Raw genomic sequence first — 24,004 nt, forward strand, 5'->3', positions numbered from 1 at the left:
TTCACAGCATGAAAACCCTAAAATGCTCCTGAAAAACACAGAAGTAGATGTGGACAAATAAGAAGACACCCCTTGTTCTTGGATAGGATGGAAACCACACTTCTGCTAAACTAGCATTATAAATTTTAAGCAATCCCAATGAAATTTTTTATAGAGCTAAAGTTTCCATTGACACTAAAATTGGTACTAACGTTAATACTAAAATTTGTATGGAAAAATAAACATGTAAGAATATATTAAAAAACAATGAAAAAGGAAGGCTATGAGGACTGATTGGCCTTATCAGATATTAAAACATACTGTAAAGCCTCTACAATTAAAGAAGTGTGGTACTAGGAATACATAAGAGTGACTAGTAGAATAGCATAGGAAGTCCAGATATACACCAGAACACACATGGAAATTGAATATTTAAAATCTCTGGAAAAAAAGGATAAAGTTTTAAATAAATGGTACTGATAAGTAGATAGACATTTGGAAAAAGATAAAGTTAGATCCATATCTCACACCACACACAGAAGGACAAACCCCAAATGACTCAGAGATCTAAATGTAAAAAATGAAACCACAGAAGTACTAAAGGTAAATATGGATGGATTCCCATATGATTTGAGTTTGGAAAAGAGCTATCTAACTATGATTGACAGCTAGAGCAATGAAAGAAAAGAATGGTGTATATTTGACTACTACATAAAACAACACCACCATCTTACGCAAAGTCAAAAACTTTTACAAACTGGGAGAAAATACGTGTAACATATAATTGCAGATACATAAAGAACTCTTCAAATTTTGTGGAAGAAGGATCAAAAAAGGGCAAAGACAAGAATACACAATCTATATAGGTACAAAAAGATACCGAAATGGCCTTTAAGCTTATGAAAGATGTTTAATCTCACTCATAATATGGGATACACAAATTAAAACTATCATTTCCCACCTATCATACATTGCCACAAGTTAAAAAAGTACTAGAACACATTTTGTTGGTGAGGCTGTGGAGAAACAGGCATTCTCTCACACTGATGATACAAGGGAAAACTGGCACAACCCATCATGGAGAGGAATTTGACTACATGATGTTCTCACTTAGAAATCTCACTCCAAAGAGTTCACCCTGTAGATACACCTCCAACAATAACAAAACACCTATGCATAAGGTTACTCATTGTAGTACTGCTGCAAAATACTGGAAACAACCTAAATACCCACATAAAGGAGTGTGGTTTTAAAAACTATCACACATGCAAATGAAGTACTATACAGCTAAAAAAAAAAAGAATGAACAAGGTCTCTCTCTATGAACTGACAGGACATAGAGTGATTTCCAGGACATACCTTAGATTAAAAAAAAGCAAAGTGCGGAAGAGTAATCTAGAGTATGTTACCATTTGTATAGGAAAAAAAGGGGAGGAAATTAAGAAAGAGACATATCTGTTCATTTGTGTAAAAAGAAACACAGAAAGGATAACCCAGAAACTAATGAGATTGGTTACCACAGGGGGCAGCCGGGAATGGGGGGCAAGAATGGGGGTAGACTGGATTGGACAGGATGACGTGTCCCTGAAGATATCTTCCTGAATAGTTCTGACTTTTAGAACCATGTTAATTGTTTCATATGCTCTGTAAATGCATACAAATACAAAATAAAGAATGGGGAAGAAAAAACTAAAATGGAATATAATAAGATACAAATGAACATAAATGTGTTTCAAATGAATAACTAACCAATTGAAAAGGGGGAGTGGAAGAACTAACCTAACTTTTGAACACAGGCTAAGGACAAAAAGAATACTGATCTCTAGTTAGTAGGGTTTTGTTGTTGTTGTTTTGGCAGTGGTATGAATTAGAAACTACTTTCTGTGCTTTCAAGGACTAAGCAAGCAAATAAACATATTGTGGTTTCTTTTTTGTGTGTTTTATTTATTTAACATCTTTATTGGAGTATAATTGCTTCACAATGGTGTGTTAGTTTCTGCTTTATAACAATATTGGGGAAAGGAGTTACTAACAGGAAAATGGGGAAGGCTAAAATGAACTCCATAGTACTGGACTGCAGCAGGAGGTATGAGTATGATTTCAGGTTTGTTTTTTTTCGATATAGCTATTGTAATGGACATAATGTGCTATGTGTGTACTTCTAGCTCTGATCATTAATAGGGCCTAGAAACAATGACATCTCAATAGCAAAAGGTATACCTTGTGCCCAGAACTTGGTTTCTAAATGCCAAACTTTGCTAAAAGAAATTTTTCTTTGAAGAAATAGCTAATTTCAAGGCTGAAGCTGATAAATACAACTAGGAATATCTAGTTGAGCTAAAACATGAAGTTCTTTAAATGATAGGGTCACATCCAAAGGACACAGAAGCAGGATTAAAAAGGTTCCCACTTGCCAAATCTGGGACAATTTAAACAACAAAATAAATAGACATGACAACTAAATATAACTTGTGATCCTGGAATGAAGCCTGGACCAGAAAAACAATTTTTAAAATTTTGTTATAAAGAGGATTATTAGGACAATTATGGGAATTTGAATAAAGTCTTTAGATAATTTCTTGATTTTGATGGTAATCTAAGAGACTGTCCTACTCTTAGAAAAAACATTGAAGAGATTGTCATACTGAGTGAAGTCAGACAGAGAAAGACAAATATCATATGATATCGCTTATATGTGGAATCTAAAAAAATGGTACAAATGAACTTATTTACAAAACAGAAATAGAGTCACAGATGTGGAAAACAAACTTATGGTTACCAAAGGGGAAAGGGGGGCAATAAATTGGGAGGCTGGGATTGACATATACACACTACTCTCTATAAAACAGATAATAAGAGCCTACTGTATAACACATGGAACTCTACTCAGTACTCTGTCATGACCTATATGGGAAAATAATCTAAAAAAGAGTGGATATGTATATTATAACTGACTCACTCTGCTGTACAGCAGAAACTAACACAACATTGTAAATCAACTATACTCCAATAAAATTAATTTAAAAATTAAATATGAAAAAAAAGAATATACATTAAAGTGTTTAGAGGCAAAGGGATGGCATATTTGGAACTTATTCTCAAACATTTAGAAAAAAATATGAATATATACAGAGAGAGTTCCATAATGATAAAACGAAACAAATATGGCAAAGATGTTAACATCTGGGGGATGTGGGTGAAAGGTACATGAAAAATCTTTGTCTTATTCATGCAACTTTTCTGTAAGTGTGAAATTTCTTCAAAATAAAAAGTTTAAAAATAAATTAAAAAAACAAGATCATTGGGACTTCCCTGGTGGTTGAGAATCCTCCTTCCAATGCAGGGGATGCAGGTTCGATCCCTGGTTAGGAAACTAAGATCCCACATGCTGCAACTACTGAGCCTGTGCACCACAACTAGAGAGCCACGTGCCACAACTACAGAGCCCACGCACTCTGGAGTCCATACACTGCAACTACTGAGCCTGCGCACTCTGGAGCCCGCGCACCACAACTACATAGAAGCCCACATGCTGCAATGGAAGATCCTGCATGCCAAAAATACGACCCGAGGCAGCCATAAATAAATAAATATTTTAAAAATTAAAAAAAAACCAAGATCATTTCATATGGTGATGACTGCTACAAGGAAAATAAGACATGGTAATATTATAAAGAGTACTGGGGGAGGGGGCGTGGCGGCCTGCAAAGTAGTGCTTAAATTGGGAAATCAGAGAAATTAACATGTGAGCCAAGATGTAAATTACATTAGAAACCAGCGCATTTGAAGATCTTGGGGCTCAGACCTCCAGGCAAGGATACGCCAGGTACTCTAAGGTGAAAATGTACTTGGTGCCTTCAAGATACAGAAAGATGACAATAAGCATATGGAAAATTCGTAATCAAAAAATGATAATACTAAAAAAATAGTAAACTACTCCTTTGTTCCTTATCAGACAGCAAAGATGGCAGGAGACCAATATCCAGAGGGTATCCTGCTGTTCCTGACATCAATTTCTCAGCATAAGTAATTTAAAAACGTTTACAACTAGTAATTCTTCTTAAAAAGCTCATCTTAAAGAAATAATGAGAAAGGATTATGTAAAAAGATTCATTATGACATTATTTACTATAGCTAACATTGAAAACAAATAACCATCCCTGTAAGAATGTTGGAAGAAAATTATGGTATATCTATATAGGAGAACACTATACAGCCATATAACATATGCAGCTTATGACAAAATGTTGTTAGGAAAGTAAGACAACAAATTGGTATCTATATGTCTCACATAAAGAAAAAGTTATCCAAAGAAACATTGGGGGAAGAAAATTCTAAACACTTTGCCTTAGGATGATGGGATTATGGGGTTTCTTTCCCTGCTAAATTACATTTTTCTAAATTTTTTACAATGAGCATACGTCACATTGACATTTGAGGAAAAAAACACTTGCAAATTAGAAAAATCATATCATACTATTTTTAATTTACCCATAACTACAAATTTTTTATCCATATCCATACCTACAATCCAAATCCATGCACTGCAATTTCAAAGTTCCTCTACCATTCCAAATATTTAATGATCCCAATTTTTTGGACTGAATTTATGAATGGAGGTTCAAGAGTGTTGGAACTTTTGACAAGCAGATCTTTAGGTAGGAGGGGCCAGGCTATAAAGGAGGAACTTTCTTCAAGTTGGAAAAAATACAGGTTATTTCTGTGGCTTGGCCTTTTAGATTTCACCCTTAGGTTTTCTGAAAGTTTCCCTGTCCTATTCCAGGTAGGCTGTTTTGATAAGTATTTTTGATATTCAGTGAAAGAGCAGGTAAGAATTGACAGTCACAATTCTAGGTGCCAGATGTAAGATTCAATTACTGCTCAATCAATGATGAAATACATTTAGAAGTTTGATATGAATAAATCACTTCTTGGTTTCTCTGGGACAATGTAAATGTATACATAACTGAAAAAAAATTTCCCAAGAATTGTTAGGGATGGCTTGGATGCTTGGCTGCTGAAACAGTGTGGTAATGCAGAAAGAACAGAGATTTTAGAATCAAAACAAATCTAGGTTTCACTACTTTCTAAGTGCTTTAATTAAACTTGTTAACACCTCTAAACTGCTGCCTTCTCTTTGAAAATGGGGATACCACACCTGTTACTGTGAGAGTTAGAGCTAATATATGTAAGTGCTTAGCAACTGCCTGTATCAAAGCAAGTAATTAAACAATGGGAGCCAAACCAAAACAAAAGACAAAACTAGCCTGCATTTCCCCCATTTCTTCCAGCCCTGATTACATGCTTCATATTTTAATTCTACACCAAGATTTTCTCAACTTTGGCACTCTTGAAATTTTGGGCTGGATAATTCAACGTTCAGTAGCAAGCTTGGCTTCAATTTACTAAATATCAATTCCACTACCCTAGCTGCAAAAATCAAAAATGTCTCCATACATTGCTGAACGTCCCCTGGGGCACAAAACTACCCCTAGCTGAGAACCACTAATCTACACAAATGGTTAAATATAGGAACACTGTTTAATAGGGCAGACCAAAACAAGCAACTTCATTTTTCCCAGACTGCTGAAAGTCAGTGATGGGAGAGAAAGAAGGAAATATCTCATTTCATATAAAGAAACTGTTTTATGAAGGGTCTCTGTTACAGAATTTGCGCTCATTTAAATGTAGGTTGGACAAGTTAACTTATCCGAGCCTTAGTTTCCTCATATGACTGTTCTATGGATTAAATGCATAATATAAGTAAAGCACAGTATCTGGTACATAATAAGCACTCAATAAATGTTGGTCATTCTTATAATAATCTAGGTACTCTTTCCAATCCTAGGCTTCCAGGTCCCATTTATCACCCTTTGTCCCAAATTCATCACTTCATACACACATTTATAACTACTCCAAACCCTGAAGTGGTCCTGACCCTTCTTGAGGTCATGGGGTATAAGAAAAGTGCCTGAGCTGGCAGCAGGAGATTTGGGTTGTAATTTTGAGAAATCTTCCCCAACCAAGGCTGATTACCACTGAAAAGGATATGTATATGTGAATTAGAGTCAGGAAGCATAATATTTATGCAGAGAAAAGTGAGTAAAATTAGTTAGGGCAAGGAAAGAAAAAGAACACTACCTTGATTTCCATTAGGGCACAACTATTGCTGTAATTCATACATTAGTTCAGAGTGAAAAAAAAAACGAGAATTCCAAAACTGAATATAATCCATTTGAGAAATTTTCTTTAAGTTCAGAGTACTTTTTATGTTAAAAAGTAGACATTTCTAAAATAATTTACTAATGACAATTTATAAAATGACCATCTATGATGATAAGCTATGTAGATGAAGTTATCAAGTAATTTTTGAAAAATCAATGATCAGGCATGAATCAGAAGTCCTGGAAAAGAAAAGTGACCAATAACCTATAAAACGGAGTTGCAGAAAAAAAGTCATTACTAAGTGAAAGAATGATTGATGACTCTCACTTATGCAGAAATGAATAAAAAATTTTATTATAGCTCACCTGTAGTTTCTGAGTCAAAGAGTCCCTCTGTTCTTGTAGTTCTCTGGCATTATCAATTTCTTGTTTTAATCTTTCTATTTCCTAGAAAAAGTAGAGCAATGTCTTTAACAATATTTTAACTATATCAAGGAGAGAGAAGGCCTTATTTTTCCCTGAAATTATTGTCCCAGTCCTTAGAAAAAAGATGACTTAAAAAACACTCCTTTATACTGATTTCAAGGGGTAAATTCATCTTTATGGGTATGTTGTCTAGTACAGCATAATCTTAAGCAACAAATCAGCTTGGTTGCTTTGGTACAGCACTGCTTAGAAACAGCAGTCTGAACATTTTAAGGTTGCTTCAAGCTTTGTGGATATAATTCTTTCCTGGGATATTAAATCTTTTGACTGGAAACTAGACAAAGAACAGCTTGTAAAATTCATTTAACTTCTAATGGTTTTCTGTTGATCGTATGAATGCAACTCTCATTACAGAAGTCAAGAGGCAGTATCTCAGTCTGACTGCCTCACTGTAGTTCATAACAGACACAGGGATGGGAAAAATATGAACAAGCTTAATATCACTCAAGAAAAATTTCATCCTAAAAACACCCCACAACCTGACCTAACTGCATAAAGTACCTTTAAATCTGACATAGACTATAATGTTTGTACACATATTTTAGTGAGATTACAGACAAGTGAGAAGTAGCAAATACCTCTTCCTTCACTTTCAGCGTCTCTTCCAATTCTTGTATTGTCTGATTTAATTCTGTCTTATGGGTATGCACCGCATTTGCTTGACTACTAACACATTCAAGCTCAGTAACCTAAAATTAAATGAGAACACAGATTAAATTACACGACAATTTCAAAGGATTTCTTGCTGAAGACATATAAGTCCCTGATAGGTGACTAATGAATTTTGAATCAATATATCAAAATTAATTTTGAGAAATATTGACAGGGTAGGATGAATAGAATTGATTTGTTAAAAATATCAATTTAGGGGACTTCCCTGGTGGCACAGTGGTTAAGAATCCGCCTGTCAATGCAGGGGACACAGGTTTCACCTCTGGTCCGGGAAGATCCCACATGCCATGGAGCAACTAACCCCTGTGCCACAACTACTGAGCCTGCACTCTAGAGCCCGAGAGCCACAACTACTGAGCCTGTGTGCTGAAACTACTGAAGCCCGTGCACCTAGAGCCCATGCTCCGCAACAAGAGAAGCCACCACGATGAGAGGCCCGCGCACCACAACGAAGAGTAGCCCCCACTTGCTGCAACTAGAGGAAGCCTGCACGCAGCAACGAAGACCCAGCGCAGCCAAAAATAAATAAATAAAATTTAAAAATTAAAAATAAAATCAATTTAGGACTAAGGATAAAGAACAAAGGAACTAATTAGACTTGGTCATGAAAAGGTTAAGAAAACTTAAATTAAGTGATTAATGACAGTAGAGAACCCCTGTAACAAAAGTCTTCTTTAAAAATTTCTTCTGAAAACAAATTCAAAATCAGCCATCTGCCCTCCATCTGTAGCCTTCAAATTAAATATGGGTTCTGAAAACTGGCCTTGCAGAAGTGAAAAATTTTTCAAAGACATTTCTAAAATGTAAAGGAATCTGGAAGAAAAGATATGCTTAAAATACAACTTAAATCATTTGATACTAGAATATCTTCACATCAATTTGTTCTTAGAGCAAAAGGGAACAGTTCTCTACTCAATACAAATTTACTGAGGGTCCAGAGAGCAACATAACTTCTAATGTGCACTTGCTATTTTTTGAGAGAACAGAGAACGGCATTATCCCTAAAAGTTATACCATCCAAAAACAGTCAAAATAGACAGAAGTCAACATAAACACACACACACCTTATCAAAGCTCTCTACACATGTCAGGATCTCATACATTTTGATTGACTAGAATATAATAAATTGTAGACTACTAAGGAAACAGCAAATCTCTCTCCCTCACATTTTCCAAGTATTGAATTAACCTCCATATTCTGTCACTCTACCTCTCATATCACTTTCTTGCTTTCTATTCATGCTCTAATAGCCTTGTGCAGACCCTTATCATCCAGGTGTAAACAAAAACAATGACCTGCCAGTGGACCTAATTATATCCTTTGTCTATTTTTATCTCTTCTGCAAACTGCTAATATCCATCTTTCATTGTGTGACTGTCCCATTAAAAGCCTTTCAATGGCTCATCTTTTTCACAGTATCAAATCTAAACTCTCAGGTCCTCCATAAGTTAGCCACAAACTACTTAAACATCTCATTGCCCAAGACACCTAGTTATGCACTTTCAGCTAAAAGCAGGCAAATCTCCCTGTCCTAAGAACAAACCATGCTCATATCCATCTTGTTGACTTAACTAGAATGTCTTCTCTTACCTTTGAAAACCATTCAAAACTAACCAAACCCTCAACTCTCAGCTCAGAATGCACTTCTCTAGAAAGCCATTCCTATCTACTCAAGTGCTCAAGGCTCTCCTGACCTCTGGTCCACAACACTGAACATCTGTTCAAAAATCTTGGGAATTATTTCCCTATCGTTTAATATATATTAGTTTTCTTTGCTCAATTAGGTAGTATATTCCTCACGAGGAGTTCTAGTTTTGATAATGATGGAGTAGCTTTTACTGGATTACCTTTCCCTCAGATAACAATTGCAAATCATGGGCAAAATGTAAACATCAACTGTTAGAAGGCCCTGGTGAATGACCAAATTGGGCAAAAGACTGAAAGAAAGCATCACACTGGGTGAGACACACATTTACACATTTTTTGCCTGAAGGCACTGTGCAGTCTGGCTGAGTTGCTTGACTAGAACTCAAGCAAAAACCTGAGATCTTATTTTCTCAAGGAGTCTGAGGAGTTGGGGATGCCTCAGAACAGGTTAAGCAACTAGAAATTCAGGGAACTGTATGAAAAAATGACCTCTAAAAAGCATATAGACACCCCTTCAATCTTTGGCTGACTTCTGAACTGAACATGTAAAAGCAAGGAATCCAGGGAGTTCAGCGGTATGGGAGAGAAGCTAGAAGGCTGAAAGAGCTAAGCCGTGGTAGTGCTCACCACAGAGAAGACACTTGGAGGTTAGAGTCCCACCAAATTAGGTCTTAGCAAGCACCTTAAGCTTCCCACTGAAACCCCAGAAGGGTTATGCCTTAGAAATAAAGATTTTCCAGGACTCAAGGATTCACCCTAGAATTAAGAACAAAATGGAAATAAACCAACTAGTAAAGCATAAGTCTATACCTCCCAAACTTCAAAGTACAGTCAGCCCTCCATACCCACGGTGGATGTGAAACCTGTGGATACAAAGGGACGAATGTACTATGCCATTTTATATAAGGGACTTGAGCACTCGTGGATACTGGTATCCAGGAGGTGGTTGGGGTGGGGGTGGGGGTCCTGGAACCAATCCCCCTCAGATACCAAGGGATGACTATACAAGTCATTTAGCTGCTCACTGAAACAAAATTCAACACTGAATATTCAGAGAAAGATAACAGAATCTATGGGCTCTATAACATCATCTCATTTACCATTTCCAATATACAACCAAAAATGACTAGACGTGAAGAAATAGGAAAACACAACCTGTAGTAAAGACAAAATATATATGTATATATATTTATAAATATATATAAAAAATGCTAAAGGAGGTTACTCAGGCTGAAGGGAAATGGTACCTGATGGAAATTCAGACCTACAGGAAGGAAAGAAGAGCACTGGAAATTATAATTATGTGAGTAAATAAAAATACTTTGTTTCTTTAAAATTCAATTGACTACTTAAAGCAAAAATTCCTCAAGGGCAGGGAATATGTAAAAAGGATAGCTCCTCAATGAATGTTTTTTGGATTATGAATCAGTTGTCCTAAGTTAATTTTTCTTATTGTGGCAAAAAACAATAAAAAACACAGTAAAAGTTTATCATCTTAACCATTTTTAAATGTATAGTTCAGTAGCGTTAAGTATATTCACATTGTTGCAAAAGTATATTCATCTTGCAAAATGGAAACACTATATTCATTAAATAACAACTTCCCTCTTTCCCCCTCATGAGTTGACTTTTATACTTAGGATAGAACGGTGTTTACTCAGGGTTCTTACTCTCCCTCCAGTCTCTACTCCAACTTCTACCTTACTTCCCCGGTCATCCTGGTCCACTAAGTACACTCCTCAAACTGTGCTCTAAGTCCATTTCCTTTTGTCTATGGGGTTCACTTCTTTGGCAGCTGTCTGGAAAACAGAAACTAGTGGCATCTGCTTCCTACTGGGTGAATGCATATGCTTTGAATAAAATAATTCTTTATTAAGTAATTGTTTAGTCTTCTGATATTAATGGTATTGCGATGTCTGATTTTTCTTTTACTGCCCCATATTTGTATTGTTACCAACTTTTATAAAGAATTTTCTACCTGTATTTTTCAAATTTACTGTTGTTTCTTTAAGAAATAACAATAAAATAATAAAAGCATTATCATTAACTCTGGAATTACATGTCAATTCAGTATCTCAATTTTCACAGGAATTACAGAGTCTATGTTATTATTCCTATTTTATAGATGAGAATACTGAGTAGAAAGTGGGGAACAACTTACCAAAGGTCAGACAGCTAATAAGTGGCACAACAGGAATGTGAAATCAGGTGTTTGGACTCCAAAAGCTGTATATTCTTCATTCCCATTAAACTGCAGAAAATATTTTTCTTAACCAATAAACATATAATACAAACCATATATGTTTTGATAACCAACAAAAATCTCCATAAGATGTTCCTGTGCTGAACCTACATGTAAATTTCCTCTGATCAAGAAAATCTGTTAGCCATAAATCCTTACCCATAGCAGCCCTGAACTTACCCGTTTGTGCAGACGTTCTGCTTCCTCTTGATATGCAGCAAGTTGCTGTTTCCATTGTTTCACATTGGCAGTGGACTCCAACAGGGCTGCAGTGAGTTTGGCATTATTTCCTTTGAGGGTAGCCAGTTCAGCCTCCCAATGTTTGCTGATTGCTGAACTAAAATAAAAGAAAATTCTACCCATTATGCTGAATATTGTTACATTGAAGAGACAACAGTACTCACTTCTATTATTTGGTTTATAATCCATGAATGTTTCAGAAACAACCCCAAAAGAATAAAAACACAAATATTTCACTGAAATGTTCCTAGTGAATAAAACCTACCAAGTAAAGAAATATAAAAGCTACCAAAGTAGGAGGCTTAATATGGAAGAGTTCCCTTCTTTATGACAGATACAAGTATCTACAGAAGAGATTCTACCCATTCTCTTTTGAGGAATAAACATTATATCTTGAAAAATATTTATAAACAAAACCTAACAACGTACTTTATTTTTTAAGAGCGTCAAAGCCTGAAGTACAATTTCATTCCTTCATATAAAACATATGAGGATGCTTCAATGTTAATAAGGTCTGGAACATGTAATACAGTATTTCTTTTGAAATTGTTGATTTATGTCATCTTTATTCAGAATTTTTAAATGCCCCAAATACAAAATTTGCTGTAATAAATTGAATTCATGTCATATGATAGGTTAGACCTAGAAACTGGTTCTAAACACTTAACTTCTGATAGAATTCCAGTGTCACTTATAGAACAAAACTAAAGCAATCACCTTTTTCCTCATTTAATGTTCTACTTGATAAGTTACCCAGAATTAAGTATCTCAACCAAGATAATTTTCTATTACAAAGACTATTCCATTAGGTGAGAAGACCCCTCTCTTGATAATTCCTTCTTAACTTTCCAATGAAGAAAGAATTATCTCATTTGAAAGAAAAAGATGGTTTCTCTTTCTCATTATTGAACCGTTTATTCCTATTAGTGAAATTCTACTAACTTCATCCCATTAACTAGTGATGATAATAGCTTTTTTAATCAGCATTTTGGGTTTTAAAAAGTCATTTGCATCACAGAGCAAATGTTTTGGTGGATTGATATTTTATAGTAATCTTAATATATATTGTATAAAAGAAAGTATCATTTCAATCATCAAGATTTCTAGAGCTCATCACCAGGAAGAAGACATATCAGCATAACAAGATCATTTCTGTGGCATTCTTCCCAAAAATGCATAGCCATCATTCCAATTTTGTAAAAACATCATATATATTCTACAAAATAACTGATAGGCACGATTCAAAAGTGTCAAAAAAAGGTAAGTTTGAGAAACAGAATGGAGGAGACTAAGAAGAAATAATGAAATGCAATGTGGGATCCTGGATGGGATCCTAGAACAGAAAAGGGACACTGGTGAAAACTGAGATCTGTAGTTTAGTTAGTAGCATTATATCAATGTTAATTTCCTGATTTTGATAATTATATTATGGTTATGTAAGATGTTAACATGAAGACAAGCTGGATGAGGGTATATGAGGATTCCCTGTACAGTTTTTGCAATTTTTCTGTAAGTCTAAAATCAGTTTTAAATGAAAAGTTAAAAAATTTTCTGAAGTTTACAGAAAAAACTTCATCAACCACAATGAAAGGACAAAATCAAACAATCAGTTAAGCTATTAATTTAACAATCCATTTCTATCCTTAAAAAGAAAGCTCTTTCCATTTCTTCTTTTGTGGAATGATTTTCCAGGTTCAGATTTTCTGAGTAAACCATGCACCAATTCACCTGCCCTAACTGAATTACAGATTTTTAAACCATCTACCAATTTTTATGCTACAGATGTTAGTTTTATTTAAATGGACTCTACAATCTGACAACAAAAATCTTACTGAACTAATTTAAACACTTGATACATGCAAATATCAAACCTCTTAAAAATTAAAGAGCAGGGCTTCCCTGGTGGCGCAGTGGTTGAGAGTCCGCCTGCCGATGCAGGGGACGTGGGTTCGTACCCCGGTCCGGGAGGATCGCACATGCCGCGGAGCGGCTGGGCCTGTGAGCCATGGCCGCTGAGCCTGCGCGTCCGGAGCCTGTGCTCCGCGACAGGAGAGGCCACGGCAGTGAGAGGCCCGCGTACCGCAAAAAAAAAAAAAAAAAAAAAAAAAAATTAAAGAGCAGAAAAAATGATTTTGAATATTTCTAAAACACATTTGTTGAAAATTTCACAATTATAAAGTAAGATTACCATCTTTATAAAAGGAAAAAGAACAAAAATGAGAGTGCTTTATTTTTTATTTCTCTAGGTTTCATCTTACAATCTGTATGTAGCAAAGTCCATTAAGAATTTGAGAACTCAGCCTACATCACAATTATTTCAGTCATTATTTGTGTATTGTCCAAATGTTAGCCGCTAGCTGCATGTGACCATTTACATTTAAATTGCTCAGAATTAAAGTAAAAAATTCAGCTTCTCAGTCCCTTTGGGCACATTTCATATGCTCAACAGCCACACATGACTAGTGGCTACCATACTGGACAGCAAAGATACAGAACTTTTCATCATCACAGAAAGTTCTACTGGACAGTACTGTCCTAGATGATCTCTACATTTCCGTTTTTTTCCCCAATTCTTTGCATTATGGGCTGAATTGTGTCTGCTCACGAATGAATGTGTTAAAATACTAACCCCCAGTACCTCAAGATATGAGTATATTTGAAGACAGGGTCTTAAAAGAGGTAATTAAGTTAAATGGGGTAATTAGGGTGATCCCTGATCCGATATGACTGGTGTCCTTATAAGAAGATGAATTAGAACACAGACATGCACTGAGGAAGGTCATGTGAAGACACTGGAAAAAAGCATCTGCAAGCCAAGGAGAGGTCTCAGGAGAAACAATCCTGTCAACACCTTGATCTTCAGACTTCCAGCCTACAGAAAATAAAAGTCTACTGTTTAAGCCACCCAGACTGTGGTATATGTTAGGGCAGCCCTAGCAAACTAATACTACATATAACTTAAAAAAAACCCACTATATATCTGTAATATTGCGATTTATAATAAACATACATTTTGGTCTTTGTCCATGGTTCCTAGTTCAATAGTTCCCCAAACCCTTAGACTTTCCTAAGCAATAGAGCAATGGGAGCATCTTTTTTATAATATTTGGTCTTTTGTCCTTAGTTCCTGAAACTGATCCAGAACCATAAAGGTGAAATGTGTCCTGTTATTCATAATAAGCCCTGTTCAGCCACAAGTAAGTTTATGTTAATGAGGTGACTTTGGGAAACCCCTAAAGATGGGGGGACTGGCTGCCAAGGAAACCAACCATGAGAACAGAGTTGGAACTTTCAGTCCCAATCCCTGATTTCCAGGGAGAGAAGAGGGGCTGCAGACTGAATCAATGACTAATGGCCAATGAGTTAATCAATTATGTCTACATAATGGAGCCTCCATAAAAACCCAAAAGGATGAGGTTTGGAGAGCTTCCATGTCAGTGAACCAGAATGCATTCACATACCACTGTGCTGGGCCCCAAACTCCACAGTGACAGAAGTTCCAGGGATCCTTGGGTGAGGGAAGAGGCCACCACTGTGGAAAAGCCACAAAGCATGGTCAGGATTCTTTTCCTCTTTGGAAACAAAGCCTTAAATCACTGGGAGAAGGGGAGAAAATCTTGTTACCCCCACCCTCCCAGACACAGATGAAGACCCGTGATGGCTAGGGGAAAAGTAGGGAATAAAACTCTATAACCCTGTGAAAAGAACAAAAAACAGTCCTAGACTACTAGAGGTCCTAGATCATTAGAGGTCTCCAACCTTGGGGGATGGGGCAGGAAACTCCTGCATAAGACTGTTAGATTTACAAGGTTGAATTTGTCTGCTACTTGGAGGGGTACAGGATCACTGAGAGAACCCCACCCTGACACCCCAGGACACAGGGCCTGCCCAAGGTTGAGGCTGGACAAGGACAATAGAGAAACCTACCCTATCCCCTACCACCAAGCTGATAGCAGCCTTCTACTGGGGGGAGGTCAAGAGACAGACCCCCTCTGAGGCAAAGGTACATAGAAAAGACCAAAAGCTGAGGGTGGAGCAGAAACAGTAAGAAAACCTTCCAGCAACCCAAACCCAACTCTAAGCACATGGTAATGCTAGACATGTTTAAAGCCTGTGATGTACTCATGGTAACCACAGCAACAACAAATTCCAAATCCAGGTCAACCCCTGAATAAACCAGCTTAACCTTCACACTAACAACCTAGCAGAAGAGTCAGGCCCATCTCCAGGAGTAAATACTATTTATCTTTATTGAATGCCTTACTTTTGGCATTCAATAAAAAATTATAAGACATACCAAAAAGCAAGGGAAAAAACCTACTGCCAAGAGAGAAAGCAGTCAACAGAGTCACACCCATAGATGACCACAAAGTAGTATTTCTCAAACAAGGAATGTAAAATAGCTATGCTAAAGGTTTTAATGAAAAAGGAGGACACCCTGTATCATCAGATGTTGAATTTCAACAGAGATGGAAACTATAAGAGTCAAATGGAAATGCTAGAGGTAAAGAACATGATAATAGAGATGAACAATTCTTCTGACAGGCTCATCAGTAAACGTGACATGGCTGCATAAAAGTCAGTGAACTTGAAACTAAATAGAAATTAGCCAAACTGAAACACAAACAGAAAAAAGAATGAAAAAAAAGAAACAAGGTATTCAAGATGTGGGGCAATGTCAAACTGTTCAACAAATGTGTAGCTGGAATCCCAAAAGGAGAAGAGAAAAAAAGGCAGAAGAAATATTTTGAAGAGAATCTGGCTAAGAATTTTCAAAAAATAATAAAAGACATTAAACCTCAGATCCAAAAAACTCAAAAACATATTACATATAGAGGAACAAAAGTAACAATTACAGTAGGTTTCTGATCACAAACTAAGTAATTCAAAAGACAATGGAGTGACAGTCATGAAAGAAAACAATTCTCAGCTCAGAATTCTACACGTAACAAAAATACCTCTCTAAATGAAAGTGAAATAGAGTTTTTCAGACAAACAATAGATGAGAGAATTCATTAACAGCAGACATACACTATAAGAAATATTAAAGAAAGTTCTTCAGGTGAAAGACTATGATACAAGAGCAAAACCTGGATCTCCAAGGGAGACAGGAAAGACAGGAAAATATCTGAAAATGATTAAAATGAAGATAGTTATAAATGGTCTAAGACAATCCAAAGGAGAAAAAATAGTCTTTTAAACAAATGGTGCTGAAACAACTGGATAACCACATACAAAAGGAAAAACAAAGAATCTTGACTCATATCTCATATTCAATACAAAAATTAACTCAAAATATAAAACTATAAACTTCTAGAAGAAACCATAGGAAAAAATGTTTGTCTCCCTCAGTTAGGCAAAGGTTTCTTAGATACAACACCAAAAGGATGATCCATTTTAAAAAACTGAGAAAAGGGATTTTATAAAAATTGAAACATTCTCTTTGAAAGACACTATTTAAAAATGAAAAGAGATTCTGGAATGCAAGAGTGGATCAACAAAGCAAAAATCAATATAGCATACCACATTAACAGAATGAAGGGGAAAAAAACCATGTGATCATCTCAATTGATGTAAAAAAGGCACTTGACAAATTTCAACATCCTTTTGTGATTTTTCAAAACACTCAATAAACTAGGAATAGAAAGAAACTACCTAACATAATAAAGGCCATGTAAGAAAAGCACATAGCTAATATCAGATTCAAAGGTGAAAGACAGAAGCCTTTTCCTTTAAGACCAGAAATAAGAGAAGGATGACTATTTCATCATTTTAAATTCAATATGATACAGGAAGTCCCAGCCAGAGGAATTAGGCAAGAACAATAAATAAAAGGCATTTAAATTGGAAAGGAAGAAGTGAAATTATCTCTGTTGCAGATGACATGATCTTATATGTGGATAACCCTAAAGATTCCACAAAAAAGCTGTTAGAACTAACAAATGAATTCAGCAAAGATGCAGGATACAAAACTCAGCACACAAAAACTAGCTGTGATTCTATATACACTGAACAATCTGCAAAGGAAATTAAGAAAACAATTCTGTTCACAATAATATTAAATAGAATAAACTACTTAGGAATAAACTTAACCAAGAAGGTGAAAGACTTGGACAATGAAAACTATAAAATGTTACTGAATGAAATTAAAGAAGACACAAATAAACAGAAAGACGTACCATGTAGATGGACTGGAAGATTTAATATTGTGAAGATGTCAATACAACCCAAAGTGATCTACAAATTCAATGTAATCCCTATCAAAATCCCAACAGTGCTTTTTGGAGAAACAGAAAAATCCATCCTAAAATTCATATGGCACCTCAAGAAACTCTGAACAGATAAAACAATCTTGAAAAAGAAGAACAAAGTTAGAGGTCTCACATTTCCTGATTTCAAATGTATTATAAAGCTACGGTAATCAAAATAATGTGGTATTGGCATAAAGGCAGACATATAGACCAAAGGAAGAGAGAGTCCAGAAATAAACCCTCACATATGTGGTCAAATGATTTTCACATACATGGTTGCCATGGCCATTCAATGAGGAAATGACAGTTTTTTTCAACAAATGGTGCTGGGAAAACTGGATATCCACATGCAAAAGAATGAACTTAGTTCTGTGTCTCACACCATATGCAAAAATTAACTAAAAATGGATCAAGCATAAAAGCAAAAACTATAAAACCCTTAAGAAGAAAACATATGTGAAAAGCTCCATGACATTGGACTTATGATGATTTCTTGGATATATCACAGAAAGCACAGGTAATAAAAGAAAAAAATAGATACAGCTGGAGTATGGCAAAATTTAAAACTTCTGTGCATCAAAGGATACAATCAAGAGAGTTAAAAGGCAACCCACAAATTGGAAAAGATATTTGCAAATCATATATCCAGAATATATGAAGAATTCCTACAACTCAACAACAACAAAAAACAAGCAGCCTGGGCTTCCCTGGTGGCGCAGTGGTTGAGAGTCCGCCTGCCGATGCAGGGGACACAGGTTCGTGCCCCGGTCCGGGAAGATCCCACATGCTGCGGAGCGGCTGGGCCCGTGAGCCATGGCTGCTGGGCCTGTGCGTCCGGAGCCTGTGCTCTGCAATGGGAGAGGCCACAACAGTGAGAGGCCCGTGTACCGCTAAAAAAAAAAAAAAAGAATCCACCTGCCAATGCAGAGGACACAGGTTCCAGCCCTGGTCCAGGAAGATCCCACATGTCGCAGAGCAAATAAGCCCGGGCACCACAGCTACTTAGCCTGCGTGCTGCAACTACTGAAGCCCACGTGCCTAGAGCCCGCACTTTGCAACAAGAGAAGCCACTGCAATGAGAAGCCCGCACACTGCTATGAAGAGTAGCTCTCGCTCGCCGCAACTAGAGAAAGCCCGCGCACAGCAATGAAGACCCAACATAGCCAAATCAAACAAACAAACAAAAACTTTAAAAAAAAAAAAAAGGAAGGAAATTCTTATACATACTACGACATGGAGAAACCCAGAGGACATTATGCTAAGTGAAATAAATTAGTCACAAAAAGACAAACACCATATGATTCCACCTATGTAAGTTAGCTAGAGTAGTCAGATTCGTAGAGACAAAAAGTAGCAGGGTAGTTTCCAGGTGCTAGGGGGAAGAGAAGAATGGAGAATTTTTGTTTAAAGGGTATATAATGTGTCAGTTTTGCACGATGGAAGAGTTCTATAGATTGGTTCCACAACAATGTGAATATACTTAACAGTATTGAACTGTACACTTAAAAATGGTTAAGATGGGGCTTCCCTGGTGGCGCAGTGGTTTAGAGTCTGCCTGCCGATGCAGGGGACACGGGTTCATTCCCCAGTCTGGGAAGATCCCACATGCTGCGGAGCAGCTAGGCCCGTGAGCCATGGCCACTGAACCTGCGTGTCTGGAGCCTGTGCTCCACAACGGGAGAGGCCACAACAGTGAGAGGCCCGTGTACCACAAAAAAAAAAAAAAAAAAAAATGGTTAAGATGATAAATTTTATGTTATATATATTTTACCCCAGTTTTTTTAAAAAGGAAAAAAAGGGCTACATACTGTATGATTCCATTCTTTCTTTAATGTATGATTCCATTTATATGACATTAGGGAAAAGCCAAAACTATAGCGACAGAAAACAGATCACTGGTTGCTAGGAGCTGGGGGTAATGGGGAGAGGCTGACTACAAAAGAGCAGGAGAGAATTTTGGGGGGTGATTGAACCCTTCTTTACCTTGATTGTGTTGATGTGTACACAACTGTACAAATTTGTCAAACCTCATAAAACTGTACAGTAGAAAAGGTGAATTTTACTATACATAAATTATACTTCAAATAAAAATATCACACAGCTAAAAGAAAAAAAAGTCTATCGAAGCACTCCTAGATACTCTTTCTATGACTTGTAGGATTCCAAATAATAGGAGCTCTGGCAAGTCAGGTCTTCTTAAAATGGGTAGAATGGTCTCTAAGCTGCTCCACTCATGTATTTGTCGGCATAGGAAGAGACTGGGTGGGCAGGAAACAGAACAGCTGTGACACATAATAAGAGAGTTGAAAATTAAAAGGAAGGAGATGAGGGCAACTGGAGATGGTGATAAGAAGTAGATAGGAGAAATAGGATTAGAGAGGCAGAGATATACACAAAGGAAAGGAATGGGACATAGACAAGGTATAATTAAAATTGATTTGGGCAGGAAAAAATTAAAACAATGCCTCTGGAACAGGAAAGAAAAAGATGAACAAAGTTTTGATATACTATAGCTTGTTTACTTCATATCCCTGAACATGTTTTGAACCTCTAATGTATTAAGTAGTGATGTCTGGCCACAGATAAGCTGATCAATGGATTCCCATTAACCTTTTTCTTATTTCCTCTGCAGAGCCCAAAGTACTGCTGATTGCACTAAAAAACAAATGTTGAAAAAACTGTCATATCAAATACTTTTTCGCACATTGCACAAGAGTACAGTAAACCATAACAATTTGAGACTTAATAGTGCCGAAATGAATACTACAGCAGAGCAGTTCAATGCTAAGTTTTTGTTTCTGCATTTTTTATACTTGGTTCCAAGGTAAATAAATATGTGTTGTTAAGGCTATTTTGCCATATCAACCAAAATTTCATCTTTGTTGGTAAATCTGAATCTTTCAGAACATTCTTGCTACCTGTACTTAATGAGCTGCTCCTCTAATAATCTGTCTTTCTACAGCACAACTTAGGAAATAAAATGTTTTTGATTTTGGTCAATCTGCCCTGTTTTCTCTCTACAGCTTCTTTATATATTCCTTTCACCATCCAGTATATTAGAATACCTTCCACAATTTCGGTTTATAATGAATTCTAGAGTGCCCTGAAGGAAGTTCCACATGTGAGCTATCTCAGACGTGTTCAGCCCTTACATATAATGTTAAATACTTGGCACACTTTCGCAAGTTTGCAAAAACAATGTGTTCCTTGCTTTAATCTACAACTCTAAGGTATCACGTTCCTGATTTTTAGCGGTAATGAATACCTTGGGATTAATTCTGATACCAACATTTTAAGTTAGCATTTTACATTTCAGAACACTTGTTTTTTTTAAAGAATATTGGGGTTCTCTGGCTACTAACTTGGTCCTTTTTTACAGGTACAGTTTTGATAGTTTCACATTAACTGTTTGCAAAGAAATTGCTTAGCTGGAGACACTGTTGAGTCAGAAGATATACTGAAATACAACTATGATCTCATGTCTGAATGCTGGAATAAAGGGCAAAATAATTCTTTATTCTTGTGACTGTTTGGTAGAGTTTCCCTTCAAAAAGGACCAGCTGATTTCCTGTTGGCTTGAGATCTAGAAGTCAGATGAAGGAGTTCAAAACACTCCAAAAACATCATTTGAAAGGTTCCTTAAACTGGAATTTTACTGTTTTCCTTCATCTAATGTCAGAGTTCTGCAAGAAAGTAGTAAACTTCATTAAATTAGTTACATAAAATCTAGAAGAAAAAGTACTTCAAAAGTACTATCTAACAAATAGACTGTCTAACAAAATAAGAATCTTATGCACAAACAATGCACTTATTTAACCTGTGGAGTGAATCCTCTATGTGAATGGTCAGTTGTAGCATTGAAGAAAGATGCCTCTCTCCCATGCCTCCAGGACCCAGGATCCACCATCAGAGTCTCTGGAATGGTAGCCCCTTGTATTGATATATATTTCCTAATAAGCATGTTAATTATGTAGAACTGTGAAAAATATCCAGATAAGCTTTTAAAAGAGGATTTAAGATTAGGTTGCAATAGGCTTACTTCTTGACATTAAGCTTGGTAGTGAGGTCACTCCCTAACTATGAAAGTAAGAGGGCTGATGTGAGCACCCCACAATACTGCCTTGTCTCAGAACCTGCCTGTTGGTTTCTCTCCTCACTCCCTCTCCACACCTGTGGATGCAGTTGCAGCCACCATGGCGTTCAACCTGTTTGTGTGCCACTTCTGGGCTAGGTGCTCTCATGCCCACCTACTGGCCCCAAGCTAGTGCCACTGAGAAACTAAGGCCTTCTTCAACAGTTTGGATCGAAATTTGTTTTTCTTAATACAATGTAAGCTATTCTTTTAGAGCAAATAAATACCTCTTAAATGAAAACAGTAATTTTGCATTGTGTATAAACGGTATTTAAAGAACCTAGTATACTAAGAATTTTTCTACTAGATATGGCTGAAAGCCCCAATTTGCCTAAATCCTTAACAAGGTGCCTCTCAAAGCTGACTGGAATTTTGGCAACTTCCTTCCTTATCTTTATGCTTATCCTTGGGGCCTTCTTATCAGATGTTCCTTTTGCTCTGTTCCTTACCCTCCTGTTGGCACCTGCTTCTAAAAGCTGCCTCCTCTGACCATTGCTTTCAAGTTTGCCTTGATAATGTCCCAAATTTTACTTTCCTTCCCTGCCTCACAATCCATTTTCTTTGCACAGAGCCTGGTGTGTCTGGATTAACATACAATATAGAAAGTGATCGCTAATGGTAAACAGATGAAGATACGTTTGCCAATAAAGTTTTAAAGACAGCCCTGTAGTGAACTGGAAATCACATGGTTATAATTGGGAAACACAGTTTTTAGAAGTGAAATGGAATTTAAGTATTAAAGCTTTTAATAAACAGTGGTTTGGAAGAAAATCTCAGAGACAAGAGTAAAGTAGTTTTTAAAGAAACACTGTATCACTAACGTTATTGACAGCCCCAAAAGATGTTACTGGGTTGAAAAACTGGACATAGGGCTTCCCTGGTGGCGCAGTGGTTGAGAATCCACCTGCCGATGCAGGGGACACGGGTTCGTGCCCCGGTCCGGGAAGTTCCCACATGCCGCGAAAGAGTTGGACTCTGCATATGATGAAATTATAGGAACGTCTTAAACCATTTATTTTACATATATTACGTATGTACAAAAGAGTTACATAGATATATTAATATGTTTAAATATACGTGAAAGAGTTGTTATAGTCAGTTTAATTGACAATGTTTTTTCTTGGTAGTATATAAATAATAGTGTGTCTTATCAAAGGCATCTGGAATCAGATAAACTACAGAATTTTCCTTAGTTCTGGTAAAGAAACTGAAATACCACTGACTTTTCTGAGGAAGTTATGAAATTAATCTGAAGCAAATTACTTCCAAATGTATAATGCATGTCTGTATCAGTCTATAAATAGAAATTTCTAAGTTGTGAAGAATTCTGTTAAAAGTACACATTAAGCAAGAACCAACTGTGAAACAGTGATTAAAAGTATAGGCTCAGATACACTGAAAACTAATACAATGTTATATGTCAATTGTATCTCAATTTTAAAAAGGCACAGGCTCAGGACTCTGTTGTTGATATGGTTCAAATCATGGCTCTGGCCATTTGCTAGTTATAGGACTTCAGGGATGTTATCTAACCTCACGGGGTCTCAGCTTCCTCATCTGTAAAATGAGGATTAATACTAACTCTCCTCATTAATTTTGAGGAATAAACAGCCCAAATAAAAGTACCCTTGAAGAAAGCACCTAACCGTCATATGTTAGTGCCTTTTGTACATGTACAGGCAATAAAGAATCCTGAAAGAATCTTCAGTGAGCTATAAAGCTAAAGAGATTTACATTAAATATTTTAAGGGAGATATTTTTGACTAGTGATGTAAATAACTTAAGCAGAGATAATTCAAGTGAAACCACATCAGGTGTGCACTCCATGATTTCTGCTGTCACCCTTAGGTAAAATAGATGTATTATTTATAAGTTTAAACCTTTGGTGTAGACCTCAGAATAAATTTATCAAGCTAATGAAGGAGTGAGAAAATAAGTTAACAAATATGATTCTCATGAAGTGGTAAGGTTGCTTTCTGATTGTGAGGGGTGAGAAGAGAAGGTGAAATCTGAATTTGAACTATGCTATATTTACCTCATAAAAACATAATGCATTTTGATGCAGAGTTTCCCATTTGACTTTAGAGGACACAAAAAGTCTAGCCCTAGGCCTGTTTTTATTCACTAAAATGGAGGGACCCATAAACCCACTAAAAAGAGGCCCTTAGAAATCCCCTACCACCCACAACT

At 36.4% G+C, this 24,004-nt stretch overlaps 1 protein-coding gene across 2 annotated transcripts in view; it reads right to left on the reverse strand.

Annotated features, from left to right (window-relative positions):
- HOMER1 (homer scaffold protein 1) overlaps window positions 1–24,004 on the reverse strand; it is a 124,694-nt gene that overhangs the window by 14,732 nt on the left and 85,958 nt on the right. Inside the window, exons 6-8 of one of the 2 annotated variants that reach the window (XM_030846576.2) lie at window positions 11,372–11,528; window positions 7,208–7,318; window positions 6,510–6,590 (exon numbers count right to left, since the gene is read on the reverse strand). In XM_030846576.2, the coding sequence (XP_030702436.1) occupies window positions 6,510–6,590; window positions 7,208–7,318; window positions 11,372–11,528 (349 nt within the window). The other variant, XM_060295930.1, reaches the window with a different exon arrangement.

The sequence above is a fragment of the Globicephala melas genome, chromosome 3 (assembly GCF_963455315.2).
Source record: "Globicephala melas chromosome 3, mGloMel1.2, whole genome shotgun sequence".
Lineage (NCBI taxonomy): Eukaryota > Metazoa > Chordata > Mammalia > Artiodactyla > Delphinidae > Globicephala > Globicephala melas.